This window comes from Struthio camelus, chromosome 20, assembly GCF_040807025.1.
Source record: "Struthio camelus isolate bStrCam1 chromosome 20, bStrCam1.hap1, whole genome shotgun sequence".
In the NCBI taxonomy this organism is placed as follows: Eukaryota; Metazoa; Chordata; class Aves; order Struthioniformes; family Struthionidae; genus Struthio; species Struthio camelus.
Window position 1 is genome coordinate 5360198 of NC_090961.1, and position 23794 is coordinate 5383991.

Sequence of the window (23794 nt, forward strand, 5' to 3'; positions counted from 1 at the left end):
AGTCTGCCACTTCGGTCAGCGTTTGCTTGCATTGTTTTGAGGGGATGCTGCGTATCCGCTCTCGCTTGAATTGCCCCCTCTCCTTTCCTCAAGATTCCACTACGCTACCTAACACTCGATCTTAGCTTCTTGGGTTATGAACAATGTTCCACTGGTTATAATACTATAATACTCAAATGATGAAACAGTTGTTTAACTTACAGAAACTTTGGGCCTGGTTACAAATTGACAAAAGCCTGGTTTGACCCTTAGCCAAATCAGGGGAAGCACAGAAGTCATTTATTGCCTACAGAGGGCAGGATTCTGCTGAGATGATCCACAACCAGCCTGTATTTCTATTCCAGTCTTGGAAAGAAAAAGCGTGTATTTATTTTCTGGGCCACCTGACAGATCTCCAGGTAAGTCAGTTTGGTGCCCTGCCTGGTTTCCAAGTGTGTATCTAGCAATTTTATGTTCACAGGGGTTAAAGTAAAACTTTATTGCACTTCTATGTTTGGCATTTACATCCTGTTTATGTAAATTCTTCAAACAACTTGATTTGTAGTAGAGAAAAACAATTCCTGCTGTATATTTTTGTCTTTTGAAGTGTCCATCCATTCTGGAAGAGGAGAACTTGTATGGAAATTAAGTAATTTGTCTAGGTGTTTTTGTGAGACTTAGCTTTGCAGTCTTCCAACAGATTCTGGTCATGTCATTACCAATCTTCAGAATGCAAATTTTATACACTCATTTTTCTGCTTGTGTCTTAACATTTTGGCTGTATAAGACTGATTGAAAGCATAGGGCTAGGTTGGAAATTCTTACAAAAGTTTGGCAAGTGCATGTTTCTTGCATGTATCACAACCCCTGTCAAGTGCTAATGAACAGCTCAATTATCATGTTGAACTGCAGGACTGGGAAGAAGGTTACACAAGATTTGATGGGACTATCTGACAAGCAATTTGTGTCGCAGCTATGGAAGCTGTGAAAGTGAACTACAAACTGGAGAATAATTTTGGTCTGTGAGCCTGCGTATTCAAACTTAAGCTATATGGTAGTTAGGGTTTTAGGAATGCAGGAAACAAGATCTGGGAATAATGTCCCTTCTGTCTCGACACTTGTCTTCTGTTAGTCCACGTAGTATGTACTTGGTTTAAAAAAACCTTTCCAAGCCAGCAACTGTCACTGGGCACTTGTCTTTGCAACATGAAACACAACAGGGCAGCTGCAAGTGGTTTTTGTTTTTGTTTTGGTTTGGGTTTTTTTTTGCCTCCTCTCTCTTACTAAAGCTGCCTCTGCAACATGGCTCTCGGAGCCTGAGATAAGGCAGGTCAGTTTTTGCTGGCTGTGACCTGTTAGTACCTAAAAGTGACCTTGGCTAGCTTCATTATCGTTTTGAGTTCACCAAGTGTCAGTTTAATTAGATCATGTCTCCTAAAAAATAGTTCTCTGTTCCAGAGCAGATATAATATATATTAGCATGTGTGGATGGGGGGGGCGGGAGGGGAGGAAACAAAGTGCAAAAGAAGGTGAGGTTATGAGAGGAATAAAAGTGCTCTTGAAAATACTTCTTCCATCTGAGCTACCGTTCCTTCCTATGCTGCCTCTTCTATATCAAGTCTCCCTTCTCTTTGGCTGCTTGTTGCCAAAATCTGGTCATCTTAAGGCAAAAGCATTTGCAGGGCTTTAGCAAACTGAGCCAGATTTGCATGGGGAAATTGTTTATTCAGGTGTGTCTTCCAGCAGGAGGCAAAGAACAGGAGCTAATTTGCCTGTGGAGGGGGAAAAGAGCAATCAGATACAGGGAAGACACTGCACTATTGAGATCTTAAGTTGGTAGTTAACAGTGCTTGAATAAAAAGCAGCACACAGAAGATGCATATTGGCTCCAGGGAATGGGGGAGAGCCTGTGACGCTGCTGTGCAGCTGGGAAAGCAAGCTCTTTTCAGAGACACTGGTATAAAGTCAGTGGCTAGAAATGCAAAGTACCGTTATAAAACCAGCATGAGACTATTTCAAATGCCTTGCAGTTTTAATGAACTAAGCCTCATAACATCCTTGAGAGCTAGGCAAGCTGGATACTCGTCTTGAAAAAGTGAAAGGACAGACATTTTAACATGCAGTTGGAAGGGGAAACCAACTGAAAATGGCCACAGCTTTCTTGATCCATCTGCTCCCACCAGAATCTCATGAATCTTGACTAATAGAAATGACTTCCTACTGTCAGCCTTGCAGAGCTCCAGAAAGGAGAGGGGGGTTTTATCCAAGTTCAGATACTGTCAATAAACCAAACTAAGTGCAACATGAAATTTGTCCTTTATGTCTCTGTAGCCCTACTTGACAGCAAAGGATTCAAACAGACATAAGGGAGGATGTTCAGAGCGGTATCTACCGTTGGCGTGAGATCCTGCAGGAAGGATCCAGCAGACCCCAACCAGTGTGGTTAAAGAATGCTGACCTTTCTGCAGCCAGCAGCATGTAAGGGAGACATGATTAGTATTCTGTCTTGTCAGCTTTGAGTCTTTGCTCCAAATGACCAGGCATTTTCAGTGGGATCAGCTGCAGTGAGGGAACTTTAGCAATAAGCTAGTGTGAATCTCAAATGAACTTCTGAATCCATACAAGAGGCCTTTGCTGCTTGTATGGATAACGCAGGTTATTCATACCTCTGGCTTGGAGAGTGAGCAGAAAAGTCTGAGAGGAAATCTAAAATCCCCCCTCAAGTAACTTGCCCAAGATTCATTATCTGAGAGATTAAAATCTGATTAGGCCTGACTCTTCCCTGCTCTCACCACAAGGCTTGTCAAAGGGAGCATACGTGATGCAACTAGTTCTGTTGCGACGAGTTTTAGGAGGAGAGTAGAAATAAAAGCATGGGAAAGGAGTATTTTTCTGCCAAAGGCTAGGTTACAGGACTATTTCTTCAGAATTTGGATTTAGATAGGGAAGATCTCTAGTGTTTGTTTTTGCTATCTTTAATCAGCCACCTTTATGCAAAAGATGCAAGAACTCTGCCCCTTTAAAAAGCATGTCGACCAGGTGGCTTCCAGGGACCCTTGAGTTTCCCACTGTGATTTTCTGTGCCAGTCAGGTGCTTCTTTCTGACATGCTTGCTTCCCTGTACTTGTACACAATCTTTGTTACTAACTGAGGTCTGAGCTCTAAGGTGGACAGAAGGTGGTTTGGGGGAAATGGCTGCCCTAGCTGGTACATCCTGGGCTGCCTTTTTCTCAGAGATAGCACTTCCACCACTCACGTTACACAGCATGTGCCGTGGCAGCTTCTCAGTGTGGGCTACCCACTCCTTCACGCAGTCTAGAACGATGGGGATGAGGCTCACTACACCTCCATAATGATTCTTTGCTTCATTGCAGCTCAGGTGATTCACAACATCATGGGGGTATCTGTGGGAGAGAAGGAAACATCTACCGGAGTAGTCCTAGCAATCCACCCTGGTGCCCCCACCAGGGCCACGCTGAGATCCACTGAGAAGAGCAGAAAGGCACAGACAGCGTTTCCTTTCCCTCTGCCCCGCCCAAAACAAAAGGCACTGATAAAATACAAGATCTTGTGAAATAAGTCATACCAAACACATGACATCCTGGCTGTTAGGCTAGATCTGGAGGAATTCAAGAGCATGTACAATCCCTTGCCCCACAGAAATTAACTACATTCAGCGCAGGAGTGGCGGGGAGGTGGAGACAAACTGCCTTACGTGCATGTGACTTCAGGGTACTAACTGGCCTTTATATGCCCTTCCGTCCACCAGGAAAACAAACCAAAAAAAACCCTGTTGTGAACAGAGGTTGGTGCTGTTTTCCCTGTTACTATTCAAGAAGCAGCGGCAATACTAAACAGAGGAACACCATCTCCTCTCACTAAAACTAGAAAGGTGTTGTGACAAAACCTGATGGAGAAGTTAAGTGGGAATATACATTCTTGTGACAGTCCCCCAGTATTGTCAATTGTCTCAAAGAAACTGAGCAGATGGAGAGACCTACTTAGCTCGGATGGCGCTCAGATCATTGCTGTGGCTAAGGAGCAGCTTGCATCTTTCCAAAATGCCATTGGTTACGCTGTTACCAGGATGCAGGGTTTCCAGGTTCTGGCAGAGCCTGCTTAGGTCGTTACAGATGTTCAGGAACATGCTGAGGATACGCCGGTCAGTGGAATTGTTACAGTGATGGTCCATGTAGGACTGTACCTGTGCAGTGCAATATGGGGAAAGACAGGGTCATGCATATTAAACTGCATTGAGATAAGCTGTGAAGTCGCTAGAGCAGTGTTTCTTGAAGCACGTAGCTTGTTAGTGACAGGAAGCTGCTTTCCCTGTATGAGTGAGCCACAACGAAAACTGCAATACAGAGGCAGGTAGCAAGATTTCTTTAGCATGCCTAAGATGTTTGCTCATAGTTCATCACAACTGCAGAAGGCTGGGGTACTGGATCTGATCTGCTCTTCAGCACACCAGTGAGCCTTCCTTCCCTCCTTGAAGAAGTGTAGGACTGCTGCAAGCACTTCAGAAACAGGTTGGGTACGAGGGGACAATTTCCTCTGTGCTCTGAGCAGTGCACACTGCTGTGGCCACAGCTGCTTAGGCAGACCAGGGAGGGAGATCAGGGCAGCAGCTGAACTGTAAACGTTTTGGAGTAAAAGGGTGGCTGTATTTGCATATAGTTCTTCATTTGGCACCACTAGCTGTGACTGCAAAACTAAAACCATTTAACCTAAGTTGTCCTTCTTAACTCATTAGAGCAATGTTATACCCTGTTTGCCTTGAAGGTTTCTCTTACTAAGAGCGAATGGCATTGCACGATGAAACATTATGCCAGGGATTAAGTACTTTTGCCAGAGAAATTACAGGTACTTCAGACATGAGTCATCAGAATACAAAACAGAGCGGCTGGTTTGTGATCATAGCTGAATTCTTATACCTTCAGCACTTTCCTTAAGATTTCAAGATAAGCATGAACTCACTGTTCCAACGTCAATACCATTTGCGCATACAGAAAAGCCACACGATGTACTCGGGCAAATTCTCTGCAGGTTTGTAAGAAAAGTAAAAAATGGCTCCTAAGGGTCCATTTCCACTACAGCGTCCTCATTCCACGCTATTCTCTCAGTGTGTGTCCATGTGAGGGGCAGGATTTTTTTATTGCTGCAGTGAGCAGAAACAGTCCTAAAGAGAATAGCATTTTTAGCCTAGGTGTTCATTAATGGGATTACAGGACTTCTTTTTGTCCATATCAACCAGCAGAGAGTTAGTGCCCCTGCATAACCAGAGTGAGGAACCAAGTCACTGGGATCACTGTTGAAGCATCTCCGCGCACTACGTGAACAGCAGTTTGCAAGGACTGCCCAGGCTTGGGTTCGCCAACCTCTGCTCCTGAGCTGCAGCCAGCGGAGCTCAGGGACAGCTCCTATGCTGGGCTGATGCCTTGACTGCAGCAAGGCTCTGCAGTGCGGGGAGTTGCTCTGTTGTTTGAATCTCTGGCCGAAACAAGTCAATGAGGAGTTTGTGTCACAAATCAGGACTTCACTTTATACCCTATTCCATGCAGAAGTCATTTAGGAGCTGTTGCCATTGCATGCTGTGGTGCTATTTGCCCCTGCTTCATCACTCGAAAGTGAAAAGGCTTTTACATTCAGCTTTTGGGGTCAAAGGCAGACTTTTTCCCATCTAGGTACAATATATTTTTTTGTAGAGTAGTTTCTATGTTTAAATTCCAAGGAAGTGGCTGCATTTGACCAGCTGGCAGTGAAAGTGGCTTTAGGCTGAGAGCACAGGTACTTCTCTATTTCTTGCTTCTATTCATGCACTTCTCCATGCAGGGTTCAAAGTCAGCCTTCAACAAACCACCAGTCTACTTCTGTGTCCTAATCCTAATGACCACTTGGCTTTCACTCTGGCTTTGGCATGCATGGGAAGGGGGGGGGGGGAGGCTGTGCCTAGGTTTTGCTTTCTCAAATCCACAATTCTAATTTTTTTTAGAGCACTGAAAGACAAAGGCAGAAGAAAAATCTAAGTTTTTTGCACTACTCAAAACATCCCATGTTATAAAAATTCCAAGACAATTCACTGACCAGCCCAGAAAACCCCTAGCCCACTTGGGACTTTCAGCCCTCAATCCATCATCCTACCTCTGTAACACAGCCATTATTTTTAATAAGCACTATAGAAGGACAGAGCAGCACCAATACCAGGGGGAAGAGGGAGGCATGCTGGTTACAACAAATTAAGGTTTACAGATTCCATGTGTGACTGGGGAAGGAGGCTTGGTTTGATTGTTTTCTTGTACCCTGTATTTCTGGCTATGCCGAGGCAGGGAAATGATAGTGTCAAACTAAATCATGAAGTGATGCTGAGCACTATAATTTCTTCTCTGTAAATGGGAAAGTCTAACGTAGATGTTTCTTCCCTCCGCTTAATCTTTTACCACTGTTTTGTAGAGTTACGCACAGTGTTACTGGAGAGGTTTGTGCATCTTCCTCTAGTAAAAACACTTACTCATCACTGAACTAGATTCAAGCGCGTGACAGCATTATGTTGCTCCCTACTCCCATCAGCAGCAAACTTTGTGCTGAATACTTTGTACCTGTCTGATGCTTGCCACAGGTCTGATCATGTCATGTGCATTCTCTCGGGTGCGTTGCAGTGCTGTGATAAATGTAAACTGCTGCTGCTGGAAGAGCCTGTAGTTCTGTTCTATGTTTCTTAGGGTCTCCTTTACCTCATTCATGTTTTCCCCTTCCTGGATTTTGGGAGAGAAGGAGAGAATGATAGAATGACAGAATTCTACATATGAAACTCTACGTTTCACCTGAGTTGGAACCGTGTAGGTCTAGTTGAAAACTAAAAAAAGAAAAAAAAATTAAAAAAAGCAAGAGGAGAAGATCTATCGTGTCAAAGCTCTGCAGTCCCAGAGCCCCAAACAGTAAGTCAATGAGGTAGTAACGATGCTGCAAAAAAGTTAGAGAAGCCAGAAGGGACCACTGACAATCAGATGCCATAAACCCTAGTGGGTCTGTTGTAAACATAATGTAGCAATGCATCAAACACAACGCTGTGAAAGGACCGAGGGGAGAAATGTTTTTCTCTTAGCCGGTGTAAAGCTATTGCCCAAGTGGCTTAAAAACTCTATCATTAAATGAAGGCTGGCTTGAGAGGCGGTATAGCGTCACGGGGGGAGGTGGGGAGAGCTGGGTCCGTGGTGACCCCCTGTCCCTCTGCCCGGGGTTTGGGGGCCGGCACGGGGTCCCGCCGCTTGTCTGCCTCCCTCCCTCCCCCAGCTCCGCTCAGCTCCCGCCTTCGGACGCTCCCGTGAAGCACCAACGACCCGCCGAAGGCCTCGCCGCGAGCCCGGCGCTGGGGGAGGCCGGCGGCAGCGGCCCTCGGAGCGGGGCTCCGGCTGCGGCGGCAGTTTTAGCCCCTCACAACGGCGGCAAAAGGCGCCGGCTGCTCCCGCGAGGGACCTGCGCCAGGCCTCTCCCCCGGCGGCCGCGGCGCTCTGCGCTTCGGCCTGCCCCGCCGCGGGGGCGCCGGTGACTGCCCGGGCCTGACGGCTCGGGGGCGGCGGCGGCGGGGGGGGCCTTACCGGGCAGCCCCGAGCCCCGCTGCCGGCGGGCCTGCCTGTCGCCGCCCGCCTCGGCTGCCGTCTCCCCGGTAACGGGGCCGGCGTCCCGCCCCGCCCCGCCGGGGGCGAGGCCTCGTCGCTGCCTGATGAGGTCACCCCCTTGCCGCCCCGGGCAGCGGGGTTGGGACGGCGCCCCGCCGCCTCCCGAAGGGGCGGGGCTCTCCCGCGTCGCGGAGTGATGGCGTAGACCCTAGCAACGTGGCGCTGCCGAGGGCTCGGTTGCTAAGGGCGGCCATGGACGCCCCCGCCCGGCCGCCGCCGCCGCCGATGGGCGCCTACGCCGAGGAGCGGGGGCTCTTCCAGCTCCTGCAGGTGAAGGGGCCGCGCACGCCGGCGGGAGCACGGCGCAGCCCCAGCCCCCCGGGGGGCGGGTGAGGCCCGGCCCGGCCCGGCCCGGGGCGAGGGGCCGGCTTTCTTCACGGCCTCCCCCGGCCCCGCGGGGGGGGTGCGCAGGGCTTGTGGGGGGCCGTGGGGGCGGCGGTGCCTGCCCCGGGGAAGGGGCACGAGGCGCGTGCCTTAAAACCAAAAAAACAAACAAAAAAAAATGACAGCAAGCCTGACTGTGTTAGCGTTTATGTGTTATCGTTTTCGCAGAAGAAGGCGGCAGGCTGCAGAAGACAGGTGTTGAGGCCAGCAAATGCAAAGCCCGCTTGGCAGGACAGGGAGGAGGAGGTAGCAGTAACCAACTAGGCATAAAACAATACGACAAGAAGGCTCTTGCCCTTCTTGAGACAGAGGCTGGTGAGGTAACGCACAGGTCGCAACCTGCTTCGCGTCACCCGTTTGGAAGCGTTTCTCCGTGGGCTCCGGCTTACCTTGTGGCTTCTCTGTAGAGATGTGTATCAAAAATAAATGAAAAGCAAAGCGCTTCTAACACTGTGTGATTTCAGTAAATAAAAAGATTGATTTCCCTTCCTTAGGGGAGGGTGTGTTTTGTTCTATAAGTTTTAACAAGTCCCTTATGTCAAGCATGGGGAAGTTTGTTCAAGGGACTAAATAGTATGGTGCTGTTCTGATATGAAAACTTGTTACTTTCTATACATATAGAGAGCGTTAACACTTCTTAAGCCTCTAATTTGTGTGTTAGGAGGTCTTTCTGCTTCTTAGATCTCAGTGGAAAGCTAGCAAGCTTCCTTTTCTTTCCTTTTCTCCCCCCTCCTTCCTCCCCCTACTCTTCCCTTCTTTTCCTGTAATGTAAAGGCAATTTAGTATGACCAGTGGGGGGGGGTGTATGTTTGTGTGTGTGTGCGTGTGTATGTGTGTATATATATATATTTATATACACACAAATATATACACACATACATATTTTTAAAGGAAAAATGTGTTTTGTATGCCACGAGGCATTGGAAACAGCTGCAGAACCTCACATAACGCTTCCCAAATCCCATACACATTTTATGTAATTTTCCCCTCACGCTTCAAATTTTTTGTAGCAATCTGAGGGTACAACCAAACACAGCTTAAAATTATTGTCCTAAACGTAGACGTTTGCCCAGAACATGAGACCCAAAACATGACTTTCCCCTAGGCAGTAACAACTGTTTGTGTAAAATTAAACTGAGATTAGCGGAACTTAATAAAATTAAGCGTGTATGTAAGTCCTGGTAGGATTTGGGCAAGAAATAGTAAAAGTATCAGTCACTGTTAGCTTGAACAGTTTAGAATCATAATAAGACCAAATTTTCTAAGCTTGCTATTTTTAGAGCTGCTGGCAAATGTAGTGCCAAATGCAATTTTTTTAGTTTAAATAAATGTTGCTGGAAAGTAGTAGTTTTTTAAATGAACTTCCAATAAAAATATCAATTTTATATTTTATGCTATTTGCTATCCAGACCTTGAAGCATCAGAACTTGCATGCGAAACAGTTTATAAACAAAAATGGAGCAACTTAATAATTCTAATTAAGTGGACAAAGCAGAAAAGAAAAAATACTACTCCAATAAAAGACAAGCAATCTGTTATGCTATAAAATTTTATGGAATATGCAGGCTTAGAATTTGCTTTCAAATATAAAAGTGTTATGACTAATTTTTAGAAAAAAAAAAGACATCCTATTCCAGTGTTAGCCTTTCAGTAGAAAATCCAGGGTGGAATAACAGTTGGTGTTATATGTTTAATTACAGAATTCTTGGCTGCGCTGAAATGTCTTGTAAGCAAATCTATGGAGTTAGTGTCCCTTGTTATTCCTTGTTATCCAATGTTATTCCTTTCTCTGTCTCTAATGGTCCAATCATTGCTGAAATCAGTGGGAAGATCCCCGATGATTTCAGTGGGAGCTGAAACAAGGCCCTGTGAAAATGAGCTGAAAAATACACCATGAGGGAAAGAGTTTAAACCTTTTTTTTTTCCCCCCTAGTTCTTAGGTAGGAGGAAGACTAGCAAGGTTAAAAAAGAATATGAGATGTGCTGCTTTTGCTTGGTTGTTAGGTTTGTGGGTTTTTTGCAGGTCTCATTTATGCTAGAAGCATCTAGGCTACTGGGAACTTGTAGGAATATGCTTGAGAAGGAGGTTTAACTTGCTCTGAAGAGATACTAATTTAAGTTGACCCTGTTTTTGAAATTCCTTGTATAGCTTTTGCATTAATTCTTACTCAACGGTTACATACACTAAACTACTTAAGTTTCTGATGTTTGTATGTATCATAAATAAGCTAAAGCAATAGGTTGTTTTTTGTCTTGGCAATTTTTTCACTGTTTTATGTCAGTTTTCCTGCCTCTAAAATAGGGTCTGTATTCTCTATTTCTCTTATGCAAGGGGACCTAAGAAAATTAATTAGCATGTATAAACTCTTTGACATTGTCGTCATAATAGTGCTGTAAAAATGCAGCGTATCATGATTGCATAGCTATGTTAAGTTTTCTTCTGATTCAATCCTATTTATTTTCAGAACATGCTTGAAGGACTATTAATTCATAAGCCAGATGAGCCCATTCAGTATATGATAAACCATTTAAAGCAAAACAACGATGACGGTAAGTGAAAATTGAGAGAGCATAAGAAGTTCAACTCATTATTTGTAAACTGCTGTTGTGAAGCTGCAGTTCAGTTGGCAAACGATGGATAAAACTTTCAGACCATGTCGTGAGGAAAAAAAAAAAGTGAGCGTTTTGGAACAGTTATAAGTAAGATGCTTTTTAATTTCTTTTTTAGTGGATAATCTAATAAAAAATGCACTTTAACAGTTATAACAATGAAACCCTCTAAGGGAATAACAAAGAGTTCTAGTGTATCAATTATTAATGCATTCTGTGCCCCATCTGATATTTCCTGTTGTCTTTAAGCTCGCTAATTACTCCTTTTGTCAGGTGTAAATTTGGTTTCCCATTCTACCTGGGCTGGCAGCTTTTCTGTTTTTTGATTAGTTAAGTTACTAGCTGCTGTTAATGAGTTCCACAGCTCAGTGGCATCTCAGATGAAGGAACAGTGAGCATGCCTACTTGCATGTATAACAAAACCTGGTAAATTGAATAGGAAGTCAGTATTCTGCACAATAAAAGCATGTATGCTCAATCAAATTATTTGATTTACAAACTGTTCACCCTTAGGCAGATTATATTTGGATATGCACAACGGAACTATAATTTTTGTTCTGCATGAGCTGTCAGGAATAGCTGGTGTCATGTTGCTTTGATGTTTCTTTAAAACCATAGTAAACCATTATGAAAGTTCTGCTGCAGCATCAATGAAATCATTATCACTAGAGGTGCTGTGAGCTCTTTATACTTCGTGGTGGTGATCAGATGGATGTTGATTGAAATGCTGCTAAATATCAAAAAAAAAAAAATCAAATCCCACAAATTGTGTCCAGCCTATTCTGATGTGGACAGCATGAGTAATCAGTTTGTTTTATAGACCCATGGGAAATATGCAGAAGAACTTCATGCAGTTTGATAGAATGCTGATAAAATTTCTTTGCATTGAGCTAAGATTTGTCCTTCAGCTCCACAGTATTATTTGAACAGAATTAGGCAGGTTTCTGTTTGATGACTCCAGTACTTAGAAGCTAAAGATAAAACTACTGCAATTGTTTGTCAGTGGAAAATACTGTCTCTTTTTGGTCTGGAAAAACCTATTAAGGAAGGGAAGGAACTCCGATTAAAATTAAAGCCTAAACGTTGTTTTAAAAATAAATTATATGGAAAATAATGTAGCAGAAATCTGTAGCAGAGATGATTTTACTTTTTGATCATGACGGAAGGTGCTGACTATTTAGAAAAAAAAAATCTTATTAGAGCCATCAGTAAAGCAATGAATTTTCATGATCTTGCCTTGCTAGACAGTTTTAGCCCCAGAGAAAATTTCAAACAGATGTGTGGAAAAGAGCATTGCATCTATCCCAGGTGTGAAGTTAGAAAACCCTTTAAATTAATAATAGGATCTAAAGCATGCTTAAAAATATAAACAAGTGTAATGATGATTATAACTTACAACTGTCTTGGAAAGCTCTTAGGTCAAATAGGTGGCTAAGTACTCATGCTCAAGGCTCTAGCTATTGTTCTTTCATGCAATTCTTCTAAAAAACCTAAAACAACCGTATGCAAACTGATAGTTCTTTAGTACAAAGATGTCAATTTTGTACATTTTATCCTGGTCTGTGCTAATAAAAAAGGCTTCTAGGATGCAAGTGGCATTTTTGTGAATTCTTCCTTTGCAGTCATGCCTCTGAAGAAACGTAGCAAAGTTCTGCAGGAATGTTCGTTGTGTGCTATGTACTTTTCCTGTTTGACAAAGGATTTCCCTTACAAGTTAAGCAAATTTTATTGCATTAATATTAATCATAGAATCTTTTGGACTTAAATGGCACTCTGTAAGTCCAGTTGGTCTTTTGCGTTATTCCAGGATTAATTTTGTTATTACTAAAATCATCCTTGACTCTTAAATTTTAAGACTGCTTGGAAGAGTAAATCCTGTACCATCTCATCAAGACTAAACATGAAATGAGATATGATTTGTTACAGAAGAAAAAGGCATTTTCCAGATTTCTCTGACTTCACTTAGCTGTTCGTACAGACCTCAAGTATTTAATGCTGATTATTTGCTGATTTGAGGGGGTTAAACATTACATACAGTGGTGTCCTGGTTGTGCCCTTGTGTCATATGTTTAGGGAGAATGCTTTAGAAGAGTCTTACAACTGTGCAAATGAGTAAATCAGTGAATTACACTGCCCCATCTGCTGCCAGCCGCTAAGCAGAGAGAAAACCAGATTTAGTACAAAGTGAGCATTTACAGTAGCCCTGGGCAATATTAAAGCATGATATGGTGTATATAATGGTATGTTTCGTTTTTTATCAAACGTTTGTCCAAGAAAGCTGTGTATTAAAGCTTCAATACCTAAGGGTTTTCTTGTGAATTTTAAATCATGCTCCTAGTTAAACCTCAAAAGGATCTGTGGATGGAAAGGTTTTTTGATTTTCTTTGAAGTGGTTTGAAGAAGTTGATTAGTGTTGGCACCCGAGCACTCTTTTATGACGCTGTTTATAAATAATTCCTAAGTACCGGGCTGGAGTTTCAAGGTGTTAGATTAAAAAAAAAAAAAAAAACTAGGATTTAATCACATTACATTTGAAAGAAATTAGGTGATAAAAACAGCTGATGTATCCTTTTAAAGTATTTTTCTACATTGTGTACTAGTTCTGTTGCACTTGCAAGAACCAATAAGGGGGGAGTTTTTCTTAAACCTTCCAAGTCAAATAACTTTGTAAAGATGAATCTGTAATTTGGGTTTCATGTAGTTTAAAGATTGCACCTGCCCAGTAACTGCTTAAGCGCATGGAAGACCTCATAAAAATACATTTCACATCCTTCCCTGTCTGCTGCCATCAGACACTATATCTCCCTTGGCTATCAAGAGCTGAAGAGATTTTTGGGCAAGTAGATCCCTCACTCATCTATTTTAACCCATGTTACTCCCAGTAAATACTTATCAGTCCCTTCTGTGTATGGTCTGTTTTGTTCTAGTTTTTTTTTTCCCCCAGGGTATAAGGGAAAAACATCAAAGATGTTAATATAAAATGACAACTCAAGGGATTGCAGCCCAAAGTATGTGTTCATGTAAAAACTTCCAAACACTTTCCCCCCTTTTCCCTTTTTTTTCATACCTCTAATCCATTCCCAGTAAAGCTTAGAATAGTAGTGCTCATTGTGTTATCTGTATGCCATGGATTAAGAATTCCTCAGAACAGGGATTTTATGCATTTCTTCTTTTTTTCTTCAATTTCTTTTGCACAGTGATGACAGTATGTAGAGACTACTGAAGTCCACGGAAATGAGAAAGGTACTTGGGTGCCAAGAGAACATGCTTTTTTCCCCACCTTGCTGTTGCATGCCCCCTCAGGGAAAGGAGAGAGACATACAGCAGAGAAACACAAGGAAGGATACATAGAGAAAAAGTGAATTTTAATGCTGACTAGAGAAATTGAAGGTAGCCATCAAAAGGGTAGAGAGAAAAGTGCCTAATTTTGCAATGTCTAAATCTTCTCTAAATCCTGACACAACATATTTAGATGAAACCATAGGGTGAAATTGTACTTTTTGTGATGAGAGCCAAAAGCTTTTCCAAAGAAAAAAGTTTTTTGTTTTTTTTTTACTACCCTACTGTATCAGGAGAATGAAAGAACAAATAGATGATCTCTAGAGGTCCCTTCCGACCTCAACTGTTCTATGGTTGTATGGTAATAGTTACTTTTAAGTAGTCTCATCCTACATGTGCAAACTAAAGTATTTTTTCATCATAAAATATGTCTGGTCTAAATAAATGTTTTGGGAATAAAAGTCAAACTCAGATAAAGAGATGTTCATCTCTTATGCTCTGGTTCAGCAAGTAATCTATCCATGCGCTTAAATTGTTATGCTTGTTATATATGCTTAAGTAACATGTTTAGTCAGAGTATTAATCTCATTAACTATGGAGATTAAAGGAAGACACAGCTGACACTATTTTATTATTCCCGTTTTTCCCCAGTGGAGCCCAATCCTGAAGTCTCCATTCAGCAGATTTTCAAACAAAATAATTGTTTCATTGTAATTACATTTATATTACACAATGTAATAGCAGGAAAGCAGTTTGGGATTTCTGCTGTTCTACATCTTCACTTTCACATATTCTTGTTCCATACATAGCTCCAAGAATCTGTATACTTGGTCCACCTGCTTCAGGGAAAACTACAATTGTAAGTACGTTTCCTTCAGTTTTATAATACTGTCTACTTAGCTTTTTGCTTTCTGTTGGGCTCAGTGCTTGTGGAAACCTTATTCTGAGAAAGTGATTTTTGGAATTGTCACAGTGATATAAGAGCACAAGACATGTTGAAGAAACAGCATTCCTAAGGATACTGAGCTCTGCAAGAACTTGCTTAGGTAGTGGTAGCGATACAGCTGTTCTACAACAGAACTCTTCCTGGATTTATTTACCCAATGTTTTAGCAGAACTAATTAGCCTGGGAGGAGTACCAGAGCTACATGCCTGTGGAATTCCCAAATTGTTATTTGCCTGGCCAGTTCTCTCTCGTGTCCACTGGTACCACTTAATTGAAAATGTCAAAGTTGTATTTGAACCACGAAGAAAGCTGACCTACAGAAACTTTATGGACGATGGCAGTGTATACATGCTAGGAAGAATGCTTTTTTCTGTAAAATCCATGTTATAGTCTAGTAGATAAAAAAGGCCTTATTCAAAGTTGTAGTCTTGAACATCTTTATAAGAAACTGCTTGAAGTTACACATACAGTCTGTTCATTTAAATTGAAGGCTAGGAAAATGCTATCTGGCTCTCTGTAGCATTCTGGAAATGTTTCATTTTCTTTCCAAATATTTCCATTTGTATTTTTTTTCTTCTTCTTCCCTCAGGCAATGTGGCTTTGTAAACATTTGGATGCTATACGTATCTCTCAGGAGACTTTGTTATTCGAGGAAATATTAGTGCTGACAAAAGAGGCAAAGGCATATAAAGAAAGAAAACAGGTGCGTAGGAAGTAATAATAGTAGTTTTGCATGTCACAGAAGAGGAATTATGTGGCGCTCCCATGATTTCCACTGCTATGAGTTGAGCAGATCAGAGTAAATATTCTTGTATCAATGGTGGTTTCTACATTGGTTTATATATATACATAGGTGCAGGATCTTTCAGAGAAGAAGGGTCACCTCTGTGAGATGAGATGATATGGACAAAGATAAAAATATGTCGGGTCATAGAATAGGAGCAGGAGGGGAAGACAAAGTAGAGTAACGAAGATCTTGGAAACATTAACCTTAGACTGCAGTAACAGAATTAAATGATATTGTGCATATCTGGACTTCTCTTATAGGATGTGTCATTGTTTCATTAAACAAAGTCTATTCTATTTCAGTGTGTTTGATAATCTCAGTAAAATAAACATTAATCCCTGAGGTCTCCTTTGGTATAAAATGCCCTGGAAAATATATACACGAAGAACTTTTTTTTTTAATGTGGTAGAGGTACTTAGTATAGTGCATGTTTGATTTCTCTGTAGCAGGATAAAATTATCTTGATGCACTAACTCAAAGTCGTATCACAATCCAGTCAGTTATTGAAAACCCTATAAGCTCCTCAGGCTGAGGAAATAGCGGTGGACTCAGGAGGTTGTTCAGTTTTTGGATTAACCCTCAGAACACTGTTTGCTCCATTCCGGGATTTTGAATCCATTCATTCTTCATTGTGGGTCTCCTTCTTAATGTTCACAGGAGTTGGTTCCATGAACATTTATGTCCTGAGTAATGATGCTGACTTACAGTATTACTTGATCCCCAGTGTCATTCTTTTGTTAAAGGCTAATGACATAGATCAGAGCAAAATGTTGAGGGAATATTCTGAACACATGGGAGCATCTCTGCTTCTGATTCCTGCCCTTTTAGCTGAGTCCTTTTCCCAAATGTCAAGGAGTTCCAGGAATAACGGAATGGAAGAAACCTGATTTTCCGTGACTCTTTCTGGCAAGTCCACTAGTTTGAGTCTCTTTCTCTCCCTGGTTTCATAAAAATGGAAGGAACTTTGTATCTGTGAGACTTCCTCCTGATAAATTCGGTAGAAATTGGCCAACAGATTCAAAAGTTGCTGAAAGGGCAAATAGCATGATTACATAAATTTTGTTTTCTTAGAAAACTAGGCTGAAAGTTGAATAATGTTTATTACACTGAATTAAAGAGTGAAGATTGGAGAAACCTCAAGTAATATATTTAAAGATCTGAAAGGAAAGAGTTCATTGAACTCACTGAACTTACTACCAAAAAGGTTTGCTTTTGCCTGACATGATATAAAATTATTTTTATTGAGAATATGTGCTTTGAAATCTGTAATAGTTAGAACAAAGATTGTTTTACCAGATTCATAAATTTCAACTTAGAGTAGGAGAATTTAAAACAAAAATTCCCCTTGGTTTAATTACTCTAATTATTAACATATTTCAGACAATACAGACACACTTTCAAGGGTGTCCTTTTGGACTTATTTGATTTAAAAAGACGAATGGTGTGGAAGATGAAAGCCAAAAATGTCAAGGGTAATCAGGTAGTAAGGAGTGCCTGAAGAGCAGAATCTGTTTAAGTACTGTGCAGCGTTCATTCACCTTTGTTTCTGAGACGTTAGATGCTAGAAGATCTTAGTCTTCACGAAATTGTTTCTTTTATTCTTTTACATGAGTGTGATTCTTCTTATGTAACTCCTAAAACTACGAGGGACCTCCTGGCTTCCTCTAAATCAGTGAAAGCTTTACAGTGACTTAAAATGTAGCCAAAATATCATCTTCAAGAGCTACGTTTCCCCTTGCTGATTCAAGTCTGTTGGCTACATCTGTTTTTGCTGCAAATGACCCCTGGTTCCGCTGAAGAAAATGGTAAACTTTACTCCTCTAGCACACATAACATCCGTTAGCACTAAAAAGATTTGAATGTCTATTCAGGCACAGAGCAATAGCTGTTTATACAATCATTGATACAACCATGGCATTAAAAATTTGTAGTCCTAGCCAAAGCAATTTAATAAATGGAAAGAGGAAAAGCATGAACTAAGTCTGTGTTTTTGAAAGTCTAGCGTGAAGATCATATAACACAATGTAATGTAGTTAGAGGACCATTTCATGTGTATAAGGTTACTCCGACTAAATTAACCCTAGTGCCAAAGTTTGTTCATTTTATAGGTCAGTAGGCCAGTGTTACTAGATCAGGGCAAACACTGGAAAAAGGTCCACAAATATTTGTTCACATTTTAGTTACTTCTCTTTAGTCATGCTTTCATCTCTTTTGTGTTCACTTCCAGTGAACTTTAAAGCATTTGAGTTTTACAGGCACAGGAATTCACTGAAGGGGTATTTTAAAATACTTGATTATTCTCCAAAGCTCAGTTTTTAAATTTGGATGTGTAATCATTCACTATCACACACCTGGCTACTTACTAATGAGCACAGCTCAAGTAGTGAATTTTAAATATTGAATGTTCAAAGCAAAGTGTGATCATTCTTCATGTAAAGATATTTCAAAAAGAAGTCAAATATTTTTGAATATTCAATAAATTTGAGAAATCACGAGCTACCCATAAATATTCCATGAACAGAAAAAGGGGCTACATTTTTGGGTAAATCATTGCAAATTATTCCCTCATCTCTAGTTATTATAATGTTAATAGAAAGCACCTCCAGGTTTTTCTTATAGAAAAGTCTAATGATGAGCTATTGCAGGGTTCACTTTTCCTGTTAGCTGGATAAAATAAGAAGTTGAAACAACCGTGGTAATTGTGGGTTTGCAGAAGGGGTGTGCACTTAAAGCTATACTAAATTGCACTTAAGGTGTTTGCATACTGCTTAATGGCTTAAAACTGCTGTACAGTTGCATCATGTCCCTGTGCTTTTTAAGTAGAAATATAATAGAAGAGAGGAAAACCCAAGGCATCCTTGTCTATGCATGTTCAGCATCCTAATCTATGTCAGGACAAGTCACTATGAAGGAACAAATAGGGACTGTTCCAGCCTTGTGTATAGATGAAAAGAGCAGCCTTTCTGTGTGTATTTATCTGAACAAGCTAAATTTAAACATTCATGATTTTTCAAAGTACTAACCAAATTTCTTCAAGCCTGACTGCTTTTCTCTCCAAGGTGCAAACTATAAATCAAACCAACTTTGAAGATTTTAGCTGTAGCCATTTTCAGAACAAATATGCCCAAAACTTCCAATGGGAACATCTAGGGAAAGTCCTTCCCTCTCCCAGGCTAAACAAAAAGTGTAGCAGTTTCATGAAAGGATTGCTAAAAACATCACTTGGAGGAGATCAGGCATGTAAGATGAAATATGATATCCTTGGAATAACATGGAACATTTAAAATCAATCATGAATGAGTACAGTTTTTTATCAGTATGCGATTAGTGATTAAACCAGTGTGTATAGCATATAAGCAAAACATACATGTTTCCGAATATAAGAAAAATACCACAGCTTTTGGAAAGTTTAACATTTCAAACGGTAGTTCTTTTCATCAACTAAACTGCATGTTCGATCAGACTCAGAGTGCCTGCAGTTATCAAATGAGTATGTCTCATTGTCCATTATTACAAATTCCTGGGGGGTGATGTCCCGTCTATCAGCCTTGTGATATATTTATATGAGTGTTTATGAGAGAGAAAACACGAGTGTACTATATGATACTGGATATGTGTCAGATTTAATGGTTTCTAGTTGAATAATTAGGCATACTACAAACAGCCTATTGAAAGGGATTTTGTAGGCCACTGTTCGATAAAAGGAAAACTGACCAGGAAACGAAAGTGGAATTGTGCCGCAGAGAGCAGAAGGCACTAGTACGCTGAAAGACCTGCTTGTGTCCACCTGATTGTTTTTGTGCAATAAACCCTGCTTAAAAGAGAGGCCTTAGAACTTCACCGCACTGGAAGAAGTTAGTATAATTTTGGTTTAAATTGGTTTGGCATGGCTTAGCAGAGTGGACCCCTGGCAGTTGCTAGCCTCTCTTGACATGACACATCAAAGAAGTAAGCAAGACGCTAGCTGTTCCTGATAGCAGCGTGAGGCACCTTTGGAAGGTGACAGACTCAAAGCCACAGCCTCAGACTCCAGCGGTGAGAGGCTGCGGGAGGCTTTGACGCACCACCCTATGAGACCTGCTGGCTTTCAAGAAATACAGCAATTTATTTCCCTTTTTCTCTCTTACTTGCTTGAATGTTGCCTTATGAATGGCTGATATTACGAAAGGCACTGAGGGCAGTAGGGAGAAACAAAACAAAACAAACCCCACCACCACCACCACCCCCACCACCACCTGACTGGGCAGTCTTGTCCATTCCGCAGCCAGCTGAGGACTGTTCTGTTGTGTCTTCTGGAGTGCTTTCTCCAGTCTACTTCAGAGTGACTTGTGTGATAGAGTTTCCACCACTCCTGGTGAAATTGTTTCATGAGCTGATGAGGATGATTATTATCAAATCTTTCCACAATGGCTACCTTTTCATTATGTCTAGTTACATCCTTTAGAATAACATAAGCCTGAAGAACTACTCTCTTAGGATTATACCCTTCAGACTGGTTAGAGTAACAGGTGGGAACCCATGATATATGTAGCTGCTTGGAATGAAGAGTCAAGCTCACATCACCTAAAGTGTCTTGTATTAGGTGAAAGACAACTTTGTGACTCAGGAAATAGAGAATCCATCTGCAGAAGGCTTTTCTGAGTCTTCATTTTACTAATAATGACAAAATAAATGAGACAAGGCGGTTTGATTTTTGTCAACTGATTAATAGCATCTCTGGAACGGCCAAAGGTTTAGACTTTAGCAAGGCAAAAGTTTATTTAACCAAGTACAGCGTAGAATCTGTAGAGCAATACCCTCTTCTGTCAGATAACAAATATTATCTTACAAAGCACTTCTAGAAAAGGACAAGGTGAAAGTTTATGAAAGAGCCACAGAATGAAATAGGGCTTCTGAAAATCCTGGAGCATATAGTTTCAACCCCATTTCACAGTCCTAATCATAAAAATAAAATAAATTTAACATTAAATTTAATTTTAAATTAACTTTCTGGATGATTAAAGAGTGAATGAGAGATGCTAGAAACTATAACACAAGCTTCCTGAAGATCAGGCTCTTGATGTTTATCTGTTATGTGTTTGAGATTCTGCTTGTCTCACGTGATATCTGTTAGTATCACTACTACTGTATGTGCTGACCTGTGAAGTAGTAGCGGTTCAGATACTTGTCATGGTAAAAGGGACTACCTGTGGATGTGATGTTCCTACAGATCCCTTTGCAGGTTTGAGGTCCAGTGTGGTAGTTAGCGTGCAAAACTTGGTGCCATTTCCATGTTAGTGTGCAAAAAGCTTGGACTTGGGCTTTGGCGAGTAGACATGTGTTTAGCTTACCTTTAACATTGATTGTTGTGCCCTTATATACTCTCTGATATATTGTGTTAATGACTTGGGGACTTGCATAGTTCAGTTTTTAAATTTATTTTAAGGAGCTATCTCAGTTCACCTTTAACCAGAACGTGCCTGCATGATAAAATTCCTTTTGAACTCAATTGTGAATATTCAGCCTTATTTTTTTGTTCTTTCTTTAGAAAATTCCCAGTGCACTTTGGGCCAATCTGATCCAGGAACGTCTGTCAAACGTGGACTGCATCAAACAAGTAAGAATTGCTCCTCGGAGGGCCAGTGGATAAGCACTTACACAACTCGTGCATAGTAGTTAGCATTCTGAGTCCTGAGCAGAGGAGAGAATGGGGGCAAATCTTTGGGGGCTTTGGAGCGAATTGCTTTCTTGAACATCAGCAGAGGGACTTTGGAGCTTTATTAACAGGATAAAGGGAAGGATGAGAGTATGCATATGCTAATCTTATAGCACTGAGATGATCAAAGGCTGAACAAGCATAGCTTTGTTGATTGCCTGGGGCAACTGGCAGAGTTATAGTGGACAAAACAGATAAACAGAAAATATATAAAAATCAATAGGTTGAGTTAAGTTTTTCACTCTTACTGAGGAAAGGAGAAAAAGAGTCTAATGTTACTCCTTTCAATTTTCTCTCTTTCTCATTGTGTCTTTTTTTTTTTCTTCCTGTGTTAGGAACTTGAATATATTTTCTTCTAGGTAATAATTAATATGCTCACTGTTAGCTTGCAAAAATAGGCAGCTGAAAAGGTTTGGCTGCTGTATCCACAGATCTGTTTTTTTGTTTTTTTCTCCTGTGTACTTAGACTTACTGTAAGTAGAGACTTTTCAAATAGAACCAAAAGAGAACTTAAATAGATTAATGTTGGTTAGAAGTAACGTCTGGACTCTAGGAAAGCAAAATCTCTTTTATATGTTTCCTTTAAAACCTCAAATGTTGTTATGATTTATTGAGTCCATAATCAACCCCTAATAAAGGATTATTTGTAAGAGACATAATAATCTGGTGGATAAAAATCTCTTTCTAAACAGTGCCAAGATGTGGACTGTACATTATTTGATGCACTTCTTGAGAGGAAAAAAGTGTATAGTCCAAAGCAGGTGTTACATTCATGAAGGACTAAAGAACTTTTTTCAGACAAGTAATCCATGTTCTTAGAACAGTCAGTTTATTCATCTGTGGGGCAGGGGTTAGTTAGCACTTCTCCTCACAGAGATGTTGCAAGGCTGGTATGCTTTATTAAACTGTATTGTGTCTTGACATCATGATCTAGCTTGTTTGTTGAATAAAGCAGGGCCAGTAGTTAACGTTGCATTGAACTTTGAAAATTGCTTCCTGAAGCTGTATGAACATCAGACATTGCGAGAAACTGCCAAAAATCTTATGTCCTGTGCTTCTCCTCACGCCTCCATAATTTTTGCTGTGGTCTGCAATGATCTACAGTTTTTAAGCTTTCATTTACAAAGAGACGCCAAAATAGCCACGAGTAAACATTCAAGGGTTAGAGTGTATTTATAATGTAATGATATTTCCATTCTTTAAAACAAAATCATAATACTAGGGGGCTGGGCCTTTGCCTTGTGGTTTTTAAGATGGTAATTCTGTAGCACAGAGGTGTCTATGAGTGCAGAGAAATATCCACAAAACTAGCAAGAAGAATTCAAGTATTGTTTTGTTTTCTGCCCCTGACTGAAAGTTACTGTTTTACAACTGAGAAAATGTGAATGATTGTCAAAGAGGCCCTCCTGCTTCAGTGCAAAGTCAGCTACCTTTGCTTAAACCACTGATGAGAGTGGCTTTCAGTGGACCTGCCTTGTGTAAGTTAGATCGGATGGTCAATTGCAGTGTATGACCTGTGGAATGATAACTTCATCAGGATGGTAAAGAACAGTTGAGTAGTGTAATCTCTTAAACTATTCCTGCCTAACAGGTCTGCTAGAGGACATCTGTCTGTGTCATATTTCTGTTGCAAATACTTAGCCACAGAAAAATAGGTAGTATTCTACTCTCTTTAAGCAATAGCTTAGAGCTAGCACGAGCTAAACTGTGACCAATCCTCTTCACTAATCCTGTGGCTGCATGAGGTGTGAATTTAAAAGACTACCTGTTGGTATTTAAATGTTATTGGAAAATATCTTTAAGCTGAAACAAACTTCCTCATGCCCAGCTAAACATGTTCACTTGCCAGGTCATAAAAGGCTGGGCTGCAGTGCCCTTATTTGCGTACAGAAGTATCTTGCGTACAGAAGTATCTTGCTATAAAAGTCCTTCCTTTTATATCAGTAGAGAAAATTCTGAAGAAACGAATATAAGTTAAGGTGGGCTTGTTTTCTGAACATTTCATTGCATTTTTAGTTAAAAATGCTTTTCTCAAAGAGACTTATTGCAACAAAAATCTGAGGTGTGTTGTTGACTTCCCTAAGGACTGATGAATGACAGCCTAGGACTCCTCATCCCTCAAAGAAGTAGATGCAGTTGTTTTATGAAGGGAAATTCGTGAAGCAAAAACCTAGCTCATTTCCAGATTGCTCTAGATTTATACTAGGTATAAATCCCTTAACATAAATGAGGATGGATCCCTGCAAATTTGGAGTAGCGTAGTGGTGAGTTGTGCCCTGCACTTCTAAATTACACCAGTATTTGCTTACATGGGGAACTACCAAGAGGTTAGGATTTGCAGCAGGCTGGCTATTCTCAGCTAAGGGTCGATTTTTTCTGGTGTCCACTCCTGCCTTCTTCCCCCTTATCGTGAAGTAATAAAATCTATTTCCCAGCAC

The 23794-nt window shown here is 40.9% G+C and overlaps 2 protein-coding genes across 5 annotated transcripts in view; one reads left to right on the top strand and one right to left on the bottom strand.

The window, feature by feature from the left end:
• Positions 1-181: 181 nt before the first annotated feature.
• AK8 (adenylate kinase 8) overlaps positions 182-23794 on the top strand; it is an 82770-nt gene continuing 59157 nt past the window's right edge. Inside the window, exons 1-5 of one of the 3 annotated variants that reach the window (XM_068915005.1) lie at positions 182-398; positions 10505-10589; positions 14738-14787; positions 15464-15577; positions 21189-21257. In XM_068915005.1, coding sequence (XP_068771106.1) covers positions 312-398; positions 10505-10589; positions 14738-14787; positions 15464-15577; positions 21189-21257 — 405 coding nt within the window. In that variant the 5' untranslated portion in view covers positions 182-311. Of the gene's footprint in view, positions 399-7775; positions 7926-10504; positions 10590-14737; positions 14792-15463; positions 15578-21188; positions 21258-23794 lie in introns of those variants that run through there. The other 2 variants (XM_068915006.1, XM_068915007.1) reach the window with 2 other exon arrangements.
• On the bottom strand, positions 349-7692 carry SPACA9 (sperm acrosome associated 9). Of its 2 annotated transcripts, XM_068915009.1 has the most exons (5): positions 7575-7685; positions 6576-6731; positions 3981-4183; positions 3236-3383; positions 349-1751 (listed from the first exon to the last, which is right to left on the bottom strand). In XM_068915009.1, exons 2-5 carry the CDS (start codon positions 6717-6719, stop codon positions 1743-1745), a joined length of 504 nt encoding a protein of 167 aa, XP_068771110.1. In that variant the 5' UTR covers positions 6720-6731; positions 7575-7685; the 3' UTR covers positions 349-1742. The 2 variants fall into 2 exon arrangements, with proteins under 2 accessions (XP_068771110.1, XP_068771109.1); XM_068915008.1 differs by lacking the exon at positions 349-1751 and having other exon boundaries at positions 1993-3383; positions 7575-7692.